The sequence below is a fragment of the Schistocerca piceifrons genome, chromosome 1 (genome assembly GCF_021461385.2).
Source record: "Schistocerca piceifrons isolate TAMUIC-IGC-003096 chromosome 1, iqSchPice1.1, whole genome shotgun sequence".
In the NCBI taxonomy this organism is placed as follows: domain Eukaryota; kingdom Metazoa; phylum Arthropoda; class Insecta; order Orthoptera; family Acrididae; genus Schistocerca; species Schistocerca piceifrons.
In genome coordinates, this window is record NC_060138.1 from 144,683,722 (window position 1) to 144,704,674 (window position 20,953).

Below are 20,953 nucleotides of genomic sequence, written 5' to 3' on the forward strand. Positions count from 1 at the left end.
ACCCGCTGAGGAACTCCAGTACAACTTCCGAGGACCTCTGCGGGCAGTGCTCATTCTTCAGCGCTAGAAACACACATGGCACCGCGGTAGCTGCCGGCCACGACATAGGACAATGGAAGTCCCAGGCGCCATCAGGGTATCAGTGCATTCCGCAGTGGGCTAAATGCCTGTAAATACTACGCTATTTACCCGCACATCCTGTCGTGAATCTGCTCTCCCTCGCCATTTCTCTCGCCCATCCTGATGCGTAGTGGCTTGGTATCTGCCAGATCGTTACAGCTGAAAGTTAGACCAGCAATGGTACAGACGTGTGTTTTATAATGTTAAAGTACAAATTTTTATTTACAGGGCGTTATTGGTATAGGTACAGATATTATGATCATTGGTGCCTTGATATGTACGCACTTCAGAATGTTGCTTATTATCATAGTGACTCGAAAAGCGTGGTATCAATTAACTTTGGTTGTCGTCATAGTACATTAACCGGTAAATTTCAATACTAGTGCTACTACGTTAGAAAGCAAGTTACGCTGGTTGTCCCATGGGTGTTTTCTGCTTCAAATCTTATGTATTTTGAAAAAAATTTATTTTGGTACAAATATTGAATTTTTGTTCGTGTTCAGTGATCTCTGGTGCAAAGAGCTATCTAAGTTTAATCTCTGTGTGTGGAACCTTGTTCGATCGCTGTCTTTCGCCATAATTACATTCGTTTTCCGTGCTTTATGTCAGTCTCCTTGGCTGTTACGAATACCTGCAGTGTAATTGCTACAATGAAATAAAGATTTAAGTAACATTTTCTTCCCACCCTGAAACGGTGCTTGATCAGTTTGATTGTCTTTGGCTTCATCGTGTGTTTCGAGTTTTTGAGCATTATATTTAAATTTTGATTTTATTTAGAAGTGATTTATGGAAATATAGTTCATGTATTTTCAGAGGGCGTTGGCACAATAATTCAGATCCGTAAATTCTGCCACCTTCCTTGCACATTTACTTACTTCTGCCAGCACCTCGTCTCCTACCTTCCAAACTTTACAGAAGCTCTCCTGCTACCCTTGCAGAACTGTTCATTCTGGAAACATCCCCCACACTGGTGTGAGGAATGTTAAAGATTCTAAAGACTATTTCATAAGATCCATGTGTCGCCATCTGCACACAAGTGACAAATTTATACTGTGGTTCAATGTTGGAAATGGAACAGTTTAGGGATACAGTGCAACACTAATTTTGATGAATCCTGTACTTAATTCTGATGAAGTGTTAGCAATATTTGCATTCAGCGTATATTTGTGTGTTCACATATAAAGAATATTTTCATATAAAGTAAACTTAAGGTGCATTTTCCACATTTAACTGTTGGTTACAGTACAAAATACTTCCTTTGTGAATCTAGCACCTATTTCTTTTCAAATGTTAGTTATGTATGTCAGTGCTCATTTATGTATGTATGTGTCTATTAAAATGTTCATGCACAATTAAAAAGCGCTACAAAAGTATGTTTGCCTCTCATCTACCTACATTCTAAGATAATATGTAGGGTTAGTATGGGTTTAAGTGTTCCTATATTTCTTCAGAACGCAGGCTAATCTTCTCAAAAGTCGTTTTCTACCAGTTTTTCTTCTGTAAATAATTAGTGTAATTATTCCACAACCATTACACATTAAACTGGTGATTTGATAGCGTCTGCCTTCTTTGAAACTGAGCTTACTACATTCTTCATTATTTAAGGAGTGTATCTTCAAGATTTCATACATATACATATATATATATATATATATATATATATATATATATATATATATATAAATGTAATTAGTCTGAAATCTTCAAGTGTTTCCTCTCTTCCATGTATAAAGCAGATTACATGATTCTTAAACTCGTTGTCAGTGATAATTAAATTATGCTATGTGCAAAATTCTATCGGCTAGCCCCCTCTTTCATTGCTTTCTCTCCCACCCATGTCCTCCTTCTCTTCCTTTTCCTGTCAAATTCCAATTACCCATCACAATGAAGCATTCATCTACCTTAACTAACTGAACAATTTCCTTTATCACATCATACATTGTTTTAACTCTTAATAACCTATAGAGCTAGTAGGGATATAAATTTTTGCAACTGTGGTGCAGGTTGACTGTATGACTATCTTGACTGCAATAATATGTTCAGTTATTCTGCTCGTGGTTGGTTACATACATTCCTATTTTCTTATGAATTATTAGGCCTACTCCTATATAATTCCTGTTTGATTTTTGGTTGGCTATCTTAGTTCTATCCTTCCTCACATTTTTCATCCTTCCTGTCTAATTTCATTCCCTTTTTATTTCTTAGCTTCTTTTTTTGCTGCCTTCTTTTTTCCGTTCTTTACTGATCACTTTTTCTGTTTTCTCCATTCTTTCTTTCATTCATTCTCTCCTTCCTACTCACTGTTTCATTCCTTCTTCCTTTCCTGGCTTACTTCTTTCCTTTCATTTCTTCCTTCTTTCCCATACTTCTTCATTCACATTTCCATCTTTCCACATTTCTATCCCATTTCCTTCTTCTACCTTTCTTATTTCAATTTTTCTTCTTTGCTCCTTTCCTTCTTTCCACTTTCTTTCTTGTCATGCTTCATTATTTCCCTCTTACTTGTTTCACATATTCTTTTGTGTCCTTTTCCTTCTTTCTACTGTTCTTCTTCGGTTTTATCTTTCGCAATTGCTTCTTTTTCCCTTTCACATCTTGCTTTACGATTTCATTCTTCCATTCTCCATCCTATCATATTTTCTTCCTTTATCATTTCCCTCTCTCCACTGTTTTTTCCTCTACACCCTCACTTTTTGCTCTGCTTTGTCTTTCACACTTCCTTCTTTCCCCCTTTCCCACTTTCCAGTTTCATTCCTCCCTCGCATCTAACCATACTCCATTTCTCCAAAGTCAATTGCCTCGTTTCCTTTACTTTCACTTCTCTTCTACGTTTTCTACCTTTCCTTATTTTCCAACATCGCTTCTCACGCAATAATGCTTAGATCCAACTCAAATGAAGGTGGGATGGTATCCTAGAAAAAAGAATTTGACCGAGGATTGATGTCTCACGGGAGGAGATGGAAGACAGGATAAAAGTTAAAATCCAGTGTTGAAATGGCCATTGGAACCTTAACTTCAGAAAGTAAGTTCTTGAATTGCCCCTTTGCAGTTCAATTCTTCAGGTTTAACTAACTGTGGTTTAATTTCAAACTGTTATATAAAATGAATGAGTATTTATATTATTAAGGAAATAAAGCTTCATTGTTATGCATCTTTTCATATGTATTAAAACGATGTAATAATATGAAATAAAAGTTAATAGATTATCGATCGTAGTACAGTAAAGACAATTTAATCTTGTTTCCTTTACTTCTTTGTTGTTATGGCCATGAGACCACCTTCTAATAGATCTTTTCAAATGTATCTTATTCGCCATGCCTTAGTTCCCTTGTTGATGCAATTCAGACAGATCACAAATTTCCGTGTTAACATCTAATAGCAAATTCAGTTTCAGGATAAAGGCTGAAATAATAACGTAATACGTGTGTTTTGTTTGCATTTCTTTATTACAAATTTAGCATAAGTGTCGTTTCTTCTAACAATGGCTTCCTTTACAACTACAAATACTTTAAGAGACGTTATAGTTGATTATTGGCATCTGTGCACGGTATGAAGAGAGCGCTGAGGGTTTCATTGTGTGTGATGTGAGGCCAATACCTCTTGTTGTAGTGTGGAAGTACTGTGCAGTCTCTCTAGCCGCCATAGCGTTTGTACAGGTCGTCCCAGAACGCTACCCTTTCGGCAAACGGCCGCCGTTGGACACTGAATCCCTGCCGGCCTACGTACAGGTAGGCTGCGTCGTCTGCGGTGAAAGGTGGCCATGATACATCCAGTTCAGGGTCCGTGGGCTTCCTGTGGACACCAGACCATCAGAACGTCACATATGGAGCAGATTTCGGGAAATTTAAAATCAAATCACTTAAGTAAAGAAGTTCTCGAGTTTATCAGTAATGGCTTTAGTAGCTGCGGAGTCGGGCAGAAGTATTACAATCGTGTAAATGCTGGTTCGAATCGTACTAGCAGTTTCATTTTTTTTTGTTTAAATTCCATGTGTATGAATAAATCTGAATATTAGTTAACAGGTACTAACTTGTAATTTTTTAATAAAAGTGACACCTTGTTATTTTTACCTACTTGTCGAATAATATGAGAAAACTTACATACATAAATAATCAATAATACTGTTGAATCTCTAGAAATAGAAAAAAATACATTTTGTTTTTTGTTTCCCATTTATGTGACAAATTTTAATTTATCGAGAATACTCCCAGTTGTCCACCTTTGCAGCCAAGTGTTCAACTTGACAGACCGTCACTGGGGTGAGGGGGGGGGGGGGAGGGGGACCCGGGTTCGATATCCAGCGCTATCAGGGATTTCTCCTTGGTGGGAGGACTAAATTGGACTGCATTTGGTCTCGTGATACCAACGGAGCAGCTACCTGATTGAGACACAGCGACTCCAAGGTCGAAATGTCGGTAATGGCCGAGAGTACGGTATGCTGATCCATGCATACCATTCTATACCATATCTGATGATGAATGACCGAGGATAAAACGGTGGTCAGTCGGCTATCCCTTAGTCTTCAGAAGGAGGAGGAGGTCATTGTTTAACGTCCAGTCGCCAACGAGGTCATCAGAGACGGAGCACAAGCGCGGATTAGGGAAGGGTGGAGAAGAACAGCGACCGTGTCCTTTCGAAGGAACCATCCTGGCATTTGCCTTAAGCGATTTAAGGAAATCACGAGAAACCTAAATCAGGATGATCAGACACGAGTGTGACACGTCGTCCTTCCGAATGAGAGTCCAGTATGCTAACCACTGCACTATCCGGCTCGGTTTAGTCTTCAAGGCCTGACCGCAGTGTTTCCTTTACACTCGCAGTTTTATGGGATTAATAATTAAAAACAATAAGACGCAGTTTTTATTAAAAATATGATTCATTATTTGTTAATTAATATTTAAATTGGTTAATAAGTGTGGAAATTAAATAAAAGTTTTAAAAAATTTCTGCAGTCTGGAAATCTTCTGATCTTTAAAGGCAGTTGTCTTTAGGTTTTTCGAGAACTGTGTTGTTCTGCTAATTACACAGAGAGGAGAGTTTTTTTTTTTTTTTTTTTTTTTTGGTCATCAGTCTACTGACTGGTTTGATGCGGCCCGCCACGAATTCCTCTCCTGTGCCAACCTCTTCATCTCAGAGTAGCACTTGCAACCTACGTCCTCAATTATTTGCTTGACGTATTCCAATCTCTGTCTTCCTCTACAGTTTTTGCCCTCTACAGTTCCCTCTAACACCATGGAAGTCATTCCCTCATGTCTTGGAAGATGTCCTATCATCCTGTCCCTTCTCCTTATCAGTGTTTTTCACATATTCGTTTCCTCTCCGATTCTGCGTAGAACCTCCTCATTCCTTACCTTATTTTCAACATTCGTCTATAGCACCACATCTCAAATGCTTCGATTCTCTTCTGTTCCGGTTTTCCCACAGTCCATGTTTCACTACCGTACAATGCTGTACTCCAGACGAACATCCTCAGAAATTTCTTCCTCAAATTAAGGCCAGTAATTGGTATTAGTAGACTTCTCTTGGCCAGAAATGCCTTTTTTGCCATAGCGAGTCTGCTTTTGATGTCCTCCTTGCTCCGTCCGTCATTGGTTATCTTACTGCCTAGGTAGCAGAATTCCTTAACTTCATTGACTTCGTGACCATCAATCCTGATGTTAAGTTTCTCGCTGTTCTCATTTCTACTACTTCTCATTATCTTCGTCTTTCTCCGATTTACTCTCAAACCATACTGTGTACTCATTAGACTGTTCATTCCGTTCAGCAGATCATTTAATTCTTCCTCACTTTCACTCAGGACAGCAATGTCATCAGCGAATCGTATCATTGATATCCTTTCACCGTGTATTTTAATTCCACTCCTGAACCTTTCTTTTATTTCCATTATTGCTTCCTCGATGTACAGATTGAAGAGTAGGGGCGAAAGGCTACAGCCTTGTCTTACACCCTTCTTAATACGAGCACTTCGTTCTTGATCGTCCACTCTTATTATTCCCTGTTGGTTGTTGTACATATTGTATATGACCCGTCTCTCCCTATAGCTTACCCCTACTTTTTTCAGAATCTCGAACAGCTTGCACCATTTTATATTGTCGAACGCTTTTTCCAGGTCGACAAATCCTATGAAAGTGTCTTGATTTTTCTTTAGCCCTGCTTCCATTATCAGCCGTAACGTCAGAATTGCCTCTCTCGTCCCTTTACTTTTCCTAAAGCCAAACTGATCGTCACCTAGCGCATTCTCAATTTTCTTTTCCATTCTTCTGAATATTATTCTTGTAAGCAGCTTCGATGCATGAGCTGTTAAGCTGATTGTGCGATAATTCTCGCACTTGTCAGCTCTTGCCGTCTTCGGAATTGTGTGGATGATGCTCTTCCGAAAGTCAGATGGTATGTCGCCAGACTCATATATTCTACACACCAACGTGAATAGTCGTTTTGTTGCCACTTCCCCCAATGATTTTAGAAATTCTGATGGAATGTTATCTATCCCTTCTGCCTTATTTGACCGTAAGTCCTCCAAAGCTCTTTTAAATTCCGATTCTAATACTGGATCCCCTATCTCTTCTAAATCGACCCCAATTTCTTCTTCTATCACATCAGACAAATCTTCACCCTCATAGAGGCTTTCAATGTATTCTTTCCACCTATCTGCTCTCTTCTCTGCATTTAACAGTGGAATTCCCGTTGCACTCTTAATGTTACCACCGTTGCTTTTAATGTCACCAAAGGTTGTTTTGACTTTCCTGTATGCTGAGTCTATCGTTCCGACAATCATATCTTTTTCGATGTCTTCACATTTTTCCTGCAGCCATTCCGTCTTAGCTTCCCTGCACTTCCTATTTATTTCATTCCTCAGCGACTTGTATTTCTGTATTCCTGATTTTCCCGGAACATGTTTGTACTTCCTCCTTTCATCAATCAACTGAAGTATTTCTTCTGTTACCCATGGTTTCTTCGCAGCTACCTTCTTTGTACCTATGTTTTCCTTCCCAACTTCTGTGATGGCCCTTTTTAGAGATGTCCATTCCTCTTCAACTGTACAGCCTACTGCGCTATTCCTTATTGCTGTATCTATAGCGTTAGAGAACTTCAAACATATCTCGTCATTCCTTACTACTTCCGTATCCCACTTCTTTGCGTATTGATTCTTCCTGACTAATGTCTTGAACTTCAGCCTACTCTTCATCACTACTATATTGTGATCTGAGTCTATATCTGCTCCTGGGTACGCCTTACAGTCCAGTATCTGATTTCGGAATCTCTGTCTGACCATGAGAGAGTATAGATGGAAAATTCACTGAGGTCCTCCATATGGAGAAGTACCTGCTTGCTGACGTGATAGAAGACGAAATGGGTGTAGATCGGTAAGAGATGGGAGATCGATTGCACGTAAGAAACCTCGATATGTTGCAAAAGGCATTTTTTTAATGACAACTACTTATCTACTAACTATTAGAATAACGCAACAGTGTTCCCAGTACCCAAGAGTCTTGCTGAGGTTTGTTGGTAGCGGCGGGTTGGCACAATATCGTGCGAACGACCTTGACATAACATTTAGCGGCATCACGACACCTCTGAATAATGTTTAACATCTCTGGTTCTTGCAGTCATGATTATTACTAAGCGGAGAGAACAACGTACAGAAGCGAGCAGCTGTTGCCGTTAGAAAGCATTGATCGGTATATGTGGCCATGAAAGTCATGTCATTTGCGCACAGAATGATATATCGTTGAGCTCCTACATTTAGCTAACAAGGCACTACCAGGGCGATGCTACAATTCTAATGGCTGCTCGGCTGCTGCATGCATGCCATAACATGTAACTTCATTACTTATTACTTGTTAAATAAAATGCCAAATAGGAATCTGCATGTGTCTAAAGGGTTTCTTAAACATACAGTCACTAGAAACTGTTACTGAAAATAATTAGACAGTAAAATTTAAAAAATTTAGAAATTTATGAAGCACCGAATCACTCTGGCGCTGTCGTGTTGTTATGAACGATGTCCTACTGCTCTGATCTGCAAACAAATCTATCCAGTAGACAGGGAGCTATACTGACTGACAGAGTGAAGTACTCAGAGGACATAGCGGCATGTCAATGCAATTTCATACACATGCACACCACTGATATGTCTGTAAATGATTAAAGGTCCTATTCTTTGTGACAGGTAAAATAGCAACCAGAATGCACTAGTGTTCATCATGTATAGTGTTGTAACCAGTCCTGGTAGCCTTTATAAGGAACGGGAACACTTTAAGATGGTGAGCAATCACTAAGTACACGGAGGTACCGAGTGTTCGTGGGAGACTGTGTTTTCGACACCAAACAACGTTTGAAAGGGGCCTACTTTTGGGTCTACATTTGCTGGCTGATCGAATCATGCAAAATTCAGAAATTGGGAGGGGGGGGGGGGGCATTTGGATGTGATAGAGGGTGGATACTGAACTGCATGGGCACGTCAGAGAGAGCCTACTTATCGTCAAGTTTCCGGTCGACCTAGTCTAAACACCGCAAAGCAGCACCACTATATTATGCCCTAAACACTTGGTAACCACTTCACATCTGTGCATGCCAGCCGAGAACAGGTAATGGACTCCCCGAAGCACACTGTGTTATTCTGCACCACTAATCAGCGACTATCAGCAGCCAGATTAGGGAGTTATCTTCCCATGTACAGGATGCCATGAACACCACAACACAAATGGTTGAACTTGGAGTGACAGGGAAGTAGTATGCATTGCTGTTGTTTGGTATCACAACGTGTTCTGCGCAACCATGGATGACCATCGTCGGTTAGTATAGCGACGATCTGGAGACAGGTACGATTCTTCCAATGATCTGGAGAGGCACAGAGGTATTACTCCTGTCGCCATGGTGTGGGGAGCCATCGGGAACCATTTCAGGTCACGGCTGGCAATTACTAAATGAATTCTGATAGCACAAGAGTACATCACAGATGTTCCCTGTCCTCATGTGTTACTTCTCTTGTGACAGTATCGTGGTGCCATTTTCAGCAGAACAAGGCTAGTACACTAATGACACGTCCCTGTGGATTGTCAGCGTGATGCTGAGGCACTCCCATGGTCAACAAAATCCCCATATTTGTGTCCAACAGTGTATGTGTGGAACATACTCCCATATAAAATGCGTCCCAAGATAAATACACAGGATATAAAGCACGAATTCCTTAGTAGTGAACTAGCTTGCCTCAGGATAGGAGACAATTATCTTACGACATCTTCTCAACTGAATGAGTGGATGCATCCAATCCATAGGGGTTGCCATGTCAGAGTAATAAGTGGGACCTTACTGCCAAGTTCTTTGTAAATTTGACTCGATTTGGTAGTCACCATCCCAATCCGTGAAGTTTCATTTCGTTTCCTCCTTCCCTATGGATGACTCACTTTTTTTCTCAGGTAATGTATAGACAAGCATGGTTGGCTACGTGTAGAGATGTATTTCGAACTGAGAGTGTGCCAGCTGTGTTGACCAGTTACATACTAGGAAGGTTTCTTATTAATAATTAGTGTGTGAATGCCATATCATTTAGATGTATTGACTCTTTTGTGTGTGCATTTGCACATCACCAATCGATGTGAGCGTATGACTTTGTAATGACTGTGGTTTGTCACGTGATAATCTGCCTAAGAAAGTAGCAATCCATGTCGGATAATAATATCTCGTGAAAAACTAACACTTCATCTTTCACTGTACTGGGAAGCTACGTAGAGTTAAGAGACCAGGCCGGTGCAAATTACAGAACTGCGACTCCCTACCCCCTCCCACAGATTGCAATTTCAGTATAAATAGAACCCATACTGTCGACACAGGGGCCACAAATTTCTAAGAAGAAGTTTATTCTTAGGGAATGAAAGTATATGCACATGAGAATTATTCGTGTTTGGGCTGTGAACTGCATGCAACTTTCACCTACCAATCACCAGTACACTTTCATTCTTAAACTAGCAAAGTAAATACACCCTTTCATAAAAACCGTAGCAAATGGTAGGCTATAGTCGAGTCGCTGTAAGAATTTCCTTGCCAGCTAGCAGCGATGTTGTCCTCTTTCAGCTGTGTAGAGCTAATGGCTGCAGGCGAAGGCAATAGTCCACTATGTAACTGCGACATCTGAGGCGTTGCCAGATAGACGTTTACAAAATCTTATCACGTTGCTGATGTAGGTGCACGAAATTGCCTCACCCAGCCCACAGCTGCTGTCAGGGATCTTCTTACACTTACTGTACTATGGAATTGCACACCCGAGCGTCCATTTCAGTGCTATCTGTCTAACAAAAGCGTGTAAGATATTACAAAGCACTGATTATTCTACGAGTGAGCAAAAATTCAATGTGCTCTGCCCCAAATATATGACTTTGGCCATCGATTTGAGCCATGCAGTTGATTGTATTAACTACAATCCTGGAAATGGAAAAAAGAACACATTGACACCGGTGTGTCAGACCCACCATACTTGCTCCGGAAACTGCGAGAGGGCTGTACAAGCAATGATCACCCGCACGGCACAGCGGACACACCAGGAACCGCGGTGTTGGCCGTCGAATGGCGCTAGCTGCGCAGCATTTGTGCACCGCCGCCGTCAGTGTCAGCCAGTTTGCCGTGGCATACGGAGCTCCATCGCAGTCTTTAACACTGGTAGCATGCCGCGACAGCGTGGACGTGAACCGTATGTGCAGTTGACGGACTTTGAGCGAGGGCGTATAGTGGGCATGCGGGAGGCCGGGTGGACGTACCGCCGAATTGCTCAACACGTGGGGCGTGAGGTCTCCACAGTACATCGATGTTGTCGCCAGTGGTCGGCGGAAGGTGCACGTGCCCGTCGACCTGGGACCGGACCGCAGCGACACACGGATGCACGCCAAGACCGTAGGATCCTACGCAGTGCCGTAGGGGACCGCACCGCCACTTCCCAGCAAATTAGGGACACTGTTGCTCCTGGGGTATCGGCGAGGACCATTCGCAACCGTCTCCATGAAGCTGGGCTACGGTCCCGCACACCGTTAGGCCGTCTTCCGCTCACGCCCCAACATCGTGCAGCCCGCCTCCAGTGGTGTCGCGACAGGCGTGAATGGAGGGACGAATGGAGACGTGTCGTCTTCAGCGATGAGAGTCGCTTCTGCCTTGGTGCCAATGATGGTCGTCTCACGCGGTCTGCACGTCCAGCACGAACGCTGGTCCAACTGAGGCGCCAGGTGGAAATGGCATGGCAAGCCGTTCCACAGGACTACATCCAGCATCTCTACGATCGTCTCCATGGGAGAATAGCAGCCTGCATTGCTGCGAAAGGTGGATATACACTGTACTAGTGCCGACATTGTGCATGCTCTGTTGCCTGTGTCTATGTGCCTGTGGTTCTGTCAGTGTGATCATGTGGTGTATCTGACCCCAGGAATGTGTCAATAAAGTTTCCCCTTCCTGGGACAATGAATTCACGGTGTTCTTATTTCAATTTCCAGGAGTGTATGTACAGCGGAGAATATTGTTCCTGTGGGATAGCGTACCTAGGAAAACGTATTTTGGTCGATGCTTCACTAGTGACCGATTTTAGAATTACATGAACTAACGTGCAGTAGAGACCGCCACATGCAGTTCCCGCCATTTTACACAGTTTTTGATGTTGCTAAACCTCAGGTTGCGCCTTGTGCAGCACTTGGAGATATTGCGAGTTTTATCCATTTGAGTGCTGTCTAATATACTGAAGTTGTATGGAACATATTATTAATTCTTCAGTTACAGAATTGTTTGGCAAGTAAAATTCTATTTATTTTTAAAAGTAGTTATATGACGCGTGGACAGTGGTGACGTCAGTTACAAATTTTTTGTGCGTGCAACGCTTTAAAATACTAATAGAATATTTGTTCTTTGATGCACAAGCATGTTGCACCTGCGACCATGTTTTCGAAAAAAGACTACAGAACACAAAAACGAATGCGGTAATTTATAACTGAAATAAGAAAATAAATTGAACTAATATTACAGAGCTGGCTAAAAGTGAAAGTCTGAAAAGTTTCCCATGTACAACGCTCTCCCCGACCGCTAATACCTCTAAGGTGCATAGGGCAACCGATATTTCATCTCCAAAAGCCTCGCATATATCAAAAGGTCAAACTAATTATCACAATTAACGTGTGGAGACGACGAGGTATTGTGGTGAGAATGATTCGGAAAACGCACCAACAATCTGCTTGAGGCAGATAATTATGATAATCCATATTATTTACTAAGTGCAGTCTGGGAGTAAGAGTACGCACTATGGTACGAATGGGTGCCGTTTCCGAACACCAAAAACTGGCTACAAAAGGCCACTCTGCATTTTGGACACAAAGCATCTCCTGAATTTGAAAGACCACCACAGAATTAGGCAGAGCAGAACTATGTGTGATCCTACATTTAGGGGGACCTTGTGGGAATGTTTAACTTAGTGTCAATCATTCCAGAGTTAAACGCAAATGGAGAAATCTGCTATGGATTCTGGCCACATCTCGACCGCAGGGGAAATAACACCTTTCTGGCTAGTGGTTCCATGTGAAAAAAGTGTGAATTGTGCAGCCACATGGCCAGAAGGCAGATGTATCCAACCTGCTCAGATTCAAAAGTCTTAGGACTATAGGATGCAATAAAGTATATCCGTCCATGGAAATGTTTGGAAATACGATACCTGGAGCATCTGTGGAACGTAGCGTCTCTGGAAAGTCCGGGGCTATTTGTGAACGCCAGCTGGATTTTGGTATATAGCTGCAAAATGTTTTTTTTTTTTTTTTTTTTAGATTTATATAGTTATAAAGTTGTTCCTGGAGGACAGCTGTTTCGGTGATTCAGCTCTGAGCGGCCATCAAAATAGTGGGAGACAGCACGAGAGCCGAGTGTAGCTCATGTATATGAGGGCGAGCAGTTTGGCAGCCTATAGTTGGTAGGAGGGTAGGTGAATTTGTGTGTGCAACTAAACACTAGCCCGTCCCAGGTGCAGAGATGTGGAGCGAGTGACAGGAAGCAGGTAAAACCCAGTCTGGGGAAACTGGACAGAGGTCGCTTGCTTAAGAGGACCAGTGATGCACCAGCAATGGTGGACCTTAAGACAGTCTGAAATATGGCTGCTTACAGCTCTTATAAATTCGACAATAACTCAAAGTTACGTAAAAAATCAAACCTGAATACATCTGCGAGCTCAGAAAGATGAGGCACTTTCAATGAAACAATGATATTTTCAACATCTTTAAAATTACAAAAGTTAATAATTTAAAGTACTGAACATTTTCACAGTGATCATTACAATTGACAGCCTTTAAGTTTCAACAAACGACGTCTTCGAGAATAGAACTGCGCTATAGCTATCATCCCTGAAAGCCAATCTTCTTTATGAAATTTATTTATGGGTTTTTTATATATTTGTATATTTTTCATTATGTAAACGCCTGTCAGAACATCGTATTTTCCGCAGTTACACATCAACTGTATGCAGGATAAATTCCTCATATTTTGTCGTACTTGTGAATGTACTTACTATATACATTACTAGTGTTGCCAAATATTTGTTTAACGTTTTATTTCAGTTCCTAGTACGAAATTATGGTAATTTAAGAAGTGGTCAGTGTTGGCTGACACTATTATTGTAAAGAGTGACTGAAGAAGATACTTTCAAACAGGCGTGAACAATTGTTTAAGCAATACTGCCAACATTCTGTAGTCATTTAATGAGAGTGCACTGACAAGAATGCTAGATTATTTACGAATAACTTATTTATATTTATTGTAAATGAGCTGAGAGTTTATAACATTTCTTCGTTTAAATATTGTTTTAGTATGTTAGTTTAGCGCAGAAAGTCGCCAAGTTGAGCCAAATCACGTCAGTAGAACTTAAGAACGCTGTATTTTGATGGAGACGGCCTTCAGCGAATGGAGAAGCAGACAGTGGCGGGACACCAGTGCGTGAATTGGAAAGACTTCTTTCGGGTGGCGCTCAAGGAAGCGATTCTGGCCACTCTTAAGTTTGTTCTTGAAGAAGGCAAACCTGCCAGTGATAAAATGCATCTCTTCGGTCGAGTGGGTGATAGATTCTGCGCAGTGAATGGCCACTACCACACTTCAACTTCTGGAAGGACTTAGTTTTTGCGAGATCTGAATGTGCTCCAGTGTAGAACTTTTTCCGTCTCGATTACTTAATTGAGAACATGCACAGAATGAGCTTCTATTAGTTTTGTCCCGTCTGTTATTGTGTAAACTGTCATACTGAACTGAATTATTTTGAGTTGGCTAATGGCCTTAGTTTTGATGACTATATAGCTTGAGTACTGGGCTACCATTCTCGTAACCCTCTCAACACAACTTCACTGCATTCGATGAAGTTATTTTTGTCCATTGGGTATCGTAGAATCACTTTCCATTCATTTGGGATTTACTTTCTGAATATACATTTTTCAACATAATTCTCTATCACCTGCGTCAACTGCAGACGTTAGAATAAAATTCATTTCTCTTTGTTTAATATGCCTGTTTATTTTATAAATTCGTAATTGTAGCCAGTGCACAGACTATTTCGCTGCAAGATCACTGCTACAACCTATTATTTGGAGCAAGTTCGCTTCTGGACATAAGGCGGACGTGTTCAGCTTGACCCTACAACATTATCGACCTAGTCATTTTCAGACAGAGCCAAGCATAGCCCAGTTACCTGAAGTACGAGCAACAACAGGTAAATTCGCAATTAGTTCACTCATATGGAGTGCTGGCTAGAGAGCAACTAGTCAGCGGAAAACTGTTGGAGGCAACGTTTAGGGATAATCAAGTGAGAACCAGTTAAAAGAGTAAGAAGGTGAAAGTGTGTTCCAGTGAGGGAGCATGAGGGGGGGGGGGGGGTTGCAGGCAGTCGGTATTAATTTGGTTTTGGTGGACGCAAGCGTGAAGTGAATCGTGAGTGCCGACTGCGGAGGGAGCAACAGCGTGAGATCAGCACGAAGGAAGAGTTTGGCAGTTCTACATGGAGCACTGGATAGCGAAGAGACGCAGTTTTCGCAGTGAAAGGTGAAGTTCCGAAGGGAATTTGCTATAGTTTAAGTACGAATGGGAGGAAGGTATTTTGTTCATTAGCAGACTGAAGGGCATATAGTTTTCGATTAGACCAACTAACTTGCAGGAGGACACTGACTGGTTTAGAATGTTGTTGAGGCTATGGTAAACCTTACACGTTAAAGTGTGTAAAAGTATGGAGATGTCAATAGGAAAATATAATACACCTCCTTCTCACTTAATTTATATTGGCACGTCTAATTTAACAGTTTTTTTCCTCTTTACGTGTTTTCGGCTGCTCTGCGTTTTCATTTCTTGTTCATATGCGCCATATTCTTTGCGTGAACGGAAGAGGTGTGGGCTTAAATTTACTCATTGTTCTCAGTCTCCCGACTTTGATTTCCACTGAAGTTCACCGAGCCTATGAACCGACGCGGGATCTTCAGCCAGAGAGTCATCTGATTCACGGGTTGAAACTTTTATAGTAAGGCTGGCGGCCAAGTTAATTTCAGTTAGAGGTACAGACAGAGGCAGGGGGGGGGGGGGGCAGGAAGAGGCAGCAGGATATGAATATCTTTGTTTAGGCGGTTAAATGAAGGGGTGGAACTCTACAAAGAACGAGAGAACATGCACAGCAAACTATTCTCAATTGGTATAGAACCGGTCGAGGAAGCAAACCTTTGCTGCTTGTCAGCTGTAGTACAGCAAATGGCTCGTTCGATCCGGTTCATCACCACTGCTCGATGTACTCAATTACTCTGTATAAGAGGGACAGAAATGAGGACTTCATTATTACAGCAAATACTTAGGCTAATTAAGCTCGATTTATATTCGAGTGTGTTGAAAGTTTGAGTTATGCAAATCGACCTCTCGGGTCAACGTAATAAACTCACATTTGCTATCTTGCCTTTGCCGTCTTTTCCTCCTACGAGGCTCATTACCTAATTGATATTAGTAGAAAATGTCACATCGTAGCAACACTCAAGCACAAATCCGAAAGCTGAGTCGTCAACGAAATACAGTACCTACCAGTGAAAACAGTTTCAGAAGTCCTCATTACGGCCGTCTACAGAAGGTTGGGTCTATACCCCATCACTAGCGTCTGTACGGTGACGCTGGTGGGTCCTCCCGTTCTGGTGGTATTGTGACATGCTGAAAATTACGACGAGCGTCGAAGGTAGTCCCTCCCAACAAAGCCTCGCGATCGTCGAGTGGGTTTCGGGTCCTCTGAACCTCCCACCGTCGATCTCAACTGTAGTAGTGCTTTATGCGGAGGGTATGGAAGACGTCTCCGCGCTTTTGTCTTCTTGAGGGTCATAATAATCGACTTCATGCGCGACCCTCGACAAGCGACTAAGGATACGAAACGACCAAAACAAGCGCTTTAATATCTTCTGCTATAGTCCCACTTTCCGCACAGACGTAAAAATCAATACCAAGGCCCCTTGGTTGTATCTCACTGACCAGTGCTTAGCTTTATGGGGCTCTCGATCTTTCCGCAGCATCCAGGGTCCGCATGCACAGAAGTTTCTAGCTTCTTCATCCCTGGCATTGAGATGTTTCACATAGTCATCCTGAGTATCGTCTGGTTGGAGCAGTGGATCCATTATTTTTTGGCGTTGCGATCATGGAGCGGAAAGTACTGTGTGAAGTCTGTAGTTAGTGTATTTCTTCGGTGCATCATATGCGAATGCCTCGACGGTAGTATTGTATCTCTGTCTCACTCTTCGACAGTAACGTACATCGACAGCACATCTGCCAACACCTTACGACAGTGTTCTGCGCGCCCATTCCTTTGTGGGTAGTAGGCAATTGTAATCACGTGGCTGACGTCGCAAAGTGAAATTATTTGTGGTACTATCCTCTAGTGGAAAAACTTTTCCATGATCACAGCAGGTCAGTGTGTCCGAGCGGTTCTAGGCGCTTCTGTCCGGAACCGCGCTACCGCTACGGTCGCAGGTTCGAACCCTGCCTCAGGCATGGATGTGTGTGATGTCCTTAGGTTAGTTAGGTTTAAGCAGTTCTTAGGGGACTGATGACCTCAGATGCTTCAAGTCCCATAGAGCTCTGCCATTTTGAATCATGATCACAGATCTGGCTACGAAGGCTTTCCCGGCATAATAATTGATAATATTCTTCTCGGGTATGCAGCCGGATCATTACGTCTTCATGACACAATATTTCCGCGGTCCACCTGGCCGCCATCTTCAGGTGAGAGTGCTGGTGCACGAACTCGTCGGAACTGACTTCCCAGCGCAAGTGGCGGCCCCTATAAAGGCCGCAGAAGACCCACAACGCGTGCGCGAGAAGGTGCCGTGACTGCCCTTTAGCGCAGTAGACATACCGCGCCGCCAGTGGTGGAAACGGGCGAAATCGAGATATCGCTGTCAAAAATTAAAAATTTTTTTATTCCGACGATCGAAACACAGACCGTTGTTTTTTGATGTCAGATAACACCGGGTCCCAAGTCTTACTTAAAAGATAGCGCTTGTCTCTATTAATAAGATTGTCAGATAAACTAATCTCTATGGATTCTTTTAAAACACAGTCCCAATAGCGAGATGCAGGGGCAACCATTTGTGTCTTGTCATAGAGCATTGTGTGTCCCTCGGTGAGACAGTGCTCCGCCACTGCAGATTTCTCAGGTTGAAGCAGCCGTGTGTGCCGCTGATGCTCAACACATCGGTCCTGAATGGTCCGGATTGTCTGTCCAATATAAGCCTTCCCACAGTGGCAAGGGATCTTGTACACACCGGGCTTCCTCAAACCCAAGTCATCCTTTACAGAGCCAAGGAGCGCTCTAATCTTGGCTGGCGGACGAAAAATACTTTTGATATGGTATCTTTTCAGAATTCTTCCTATCTTCGAGGAAATGCTCCCAGCAAAAGGAGAAAAGCCACCGATTTGCAGGTATCTTCTGGTGGTTCAGGCGAAGGTCCAAACTGGAAAGCACTACGGATCTGTTTATCTGTATAGCCATTCTGCTTGAACACAACCTTAAGATGGTCCAATTCTTGTGTCAATCTTTCTCCATCTGAAATGGCATAAGCTCTTCTCGCCAACGTCCGCAGGACCCCCGTACGCTGGAACGATGGATGACAGCTGGAAGCATGCAGGTAACGGTCCGTGTGCGTAGGCTTTCGATAAACACTGTGTCCCAGTGTCCCATCATCCTTTCGGTACACCAGAACATCCAGAAACGGAAGCTTTCCATGACTTTCCACCTCCATGGTAAACATGATGCTAGGATGCAGGGAATTTAAATGATCTAGGAGGCAGTCAAGAGCTTCTCTCCCATGAGACCACACCATAAACGTATCGCCAACGTACCTCCAGAAACAAGTTGGTTTTAAGGACGCCGTCTTCAGCGCCTTGTCCTCAAAATCTTCCATAAAAAGATTGGCGACTATTGGGGACAATGGGCTCCCCATAGCCACTCCTTCAGTCTGTTCAAAATATTTGTCATTAAATAAAAAGTACGTCGACGTCAGCACGTGGCGACAAAGCCTGGTTGTTTCCTCATCCAGTTTCTCACCAATTAATTGCAAAGATTCTTCCAGAGGAACCCGGGTAAAAAGCGACGCGACATCAAAGCTCACAAGTAAATCCGAGGGACTAAGAGACAAGGACTTCAGTCTCTGAATAAACACCATACAATTGTGATGTTCGCATTTACCGACGTGAGGGCCAAGAACAGATGTTAAATACTTGGCTAGATTGTAGGTAGGAGCACCCAAATTACTCACGATCGGACGAAGCGGGACCCCTTTCTTATGAATCTTGGGTAGGCCGTATAGTCTCGGTGGCACGGCAGCACCAGGACCAAGTTTCTTGAGAATGTCGTCAGGTAAAGAACTCTTCTTCAGCAGTGAAAGCGTCTTCCGTTTTATCCGTTCAGTTGGGCCGTCCTGCAATGTTCTGTATGCTGAGTCCTCATGTAAGAGATCCATCTTCCCCAGATAGTCATCACGTGACAGAAGAACCGTTGCGTTGCCTTTGTCTGCTGGTAGAACTATCAGATCTTCGTCTTCTCTAATGGACCGGACGGCTGCCCTTTCGAGAGAGGAGATGTTACTCCGTGGAGGCGGCGCCCGACGCAATGTATGTGAGACCTCTTGCCTAATCTCTTCAGCTTGGTCCTCCGAAAAGCTGGACACTGCTTGTTCGACTACGCAGATGATTTCGGTGATAGGCACATTCCTCGGTATAGGGACAAAATTCAGGCCTTTCTCCAACACTGACAGCGTGGCGTCGTCCAGTTCTTTACTCGTGAGGTTAATCACTGTCCGTCGACGGGTGTCGTCATCAGAAGTCGTGGGTTGAGAAAAAAGCCGTTGAAACTTCGAAGACTGTTTCATGACGGCGCTCCTATGCGTCCAATCTGATAGTGCCCAAGAAGAACTATCCACCCATTCCCAGGATGCGTCCGACAGGAGCGACGATAACTCCAAGTGCAAGAAAAGTAAATCCTTGGATATGAGATCCAGTTGTCTTCGAGTGAAGCGAATGCGCTCCTTGACTAAGGCGAAACTGGCACGCTTCTTGATGATGTTGGCCGTTTTCGTATCAAGTCTTTTAAGTGAGACTTGGGACCCGGTGTTATCTGACATCGAAAAACAACGGTCTGTGTTTCGATCGTCGGAATAAAATTTTTTTTAATTTTTGACAGCGATATCTCGATTTCGCCTATGTCCACCACTGGCGGCGCGGTTTGTTTACTGCGCTAGAGGGCAGTTACGGCACCTTCTCGCGCACGCGTTGTGGGTCTTCTGCGGCCTATATAGGGGCCTCAGCTTGCGCTAGGAAGTCAGTTCCGGCGAGATCGTGCACCAGCACTCTCACCTGAAGATGGCGGCCAGTTGGACCGCGGAAATATTGTGTCATGAAGACGTAATGATCCGGCTGCAAACCCGAGAAGAATATTATGATCACAGATCATCACATGGGGTGCTCTGTACTTCAAAATGACATCATCCACAAGGAACTTCGCAATTTCTGGATTTCTGGTAGTCTGTAAAGTTTGTTGGCACCATATGGGGTGATTTACCCAGTTACAAATTTCCGTTTCAGGAAAATATGAAAGAGGTAGATTCCAGTTCGATGCAACGACGCTGCTGCAGGCGGTATTGGTACCAGATGCACCGCAGGTAACTGTAGCACATGCTTCCGTCTTTGAGATTCCTTGCAATGCCTCACATAATATCTAACGGATCGGCAGAGTCCTGTCCGTTGAACCATGACGTCTGATTTGGTCTTGAGTCTTTACAAATGCCGCGTGGCCTGCTGTTGGAGCGTCGTGAAAACAATTCAGGATCTCTGATCGCGTATGAGCTAGTATCACGAGAAACCATTTCCGCTCCACATTATCATAATTCCTCTTGCATAATATTCCGTTTATTAACTGGAATCCTTCTTTGGTTGGTTCTTATTCTTTTAAGGCCCTTTAGGTGGCAAACTGTCCCTAAAGGCGGAAGAATCAGCACTGGTCAATGTCATGAGGATGCAGGAGGCAATGAAAACCATTGCATTTAAGACACATAACGTGTACTACTGTTGCGGCTTTCAGTCCGTAGACTGGGTTCATGCAACTGTCCACGCTAGTGTATCGTGTAAAAGGCTTTTCACGCCTGCACAGCTTCTGCAATCTGCATCCGTCTGAATCTGCTTACTGTAGCCAAGCCGTGGGGTAGCCCTACAGTTACCCCCATTACTCCCACTTCCCTCCATAACCAGACTGCTGATTCAGGGTGGGTGCTTTCTGCCGACCTCTTCTTTTAGTTAGCTTGTGCCATAATTTTTTCCCATTTGG

At 43.0% G+C, this 20,953-nt stretch overlaps 1 protein-coding gene across 1 annotated transcript in view; it reads right to left on the reverse strand.

Annotated features, from left to right (window-relative positions):
• Positions 1 to 3,552: 3,552 nt before the first annotated feature.
• The window catches only part of LOC124794803 (esterase FE4-like), a 107,628-nt gene continuing 90,227 nt past the window's right edge, over positions 3,553 to 20,953 (reverse strand). Inside the window, exon 10 of the mRNA XM_047258463.1 lies at positions 3,553 to 3,912. Within this exon, the coding sequence (XP_047114419.1) occupies positions 3,753 to 3,912 (160 nt within the window). The 3' untranslated portion in view covers positions 3,553 to 3,752. The remainder of the gene's footprint in view (positions 3,913 to 20,953) is intronic.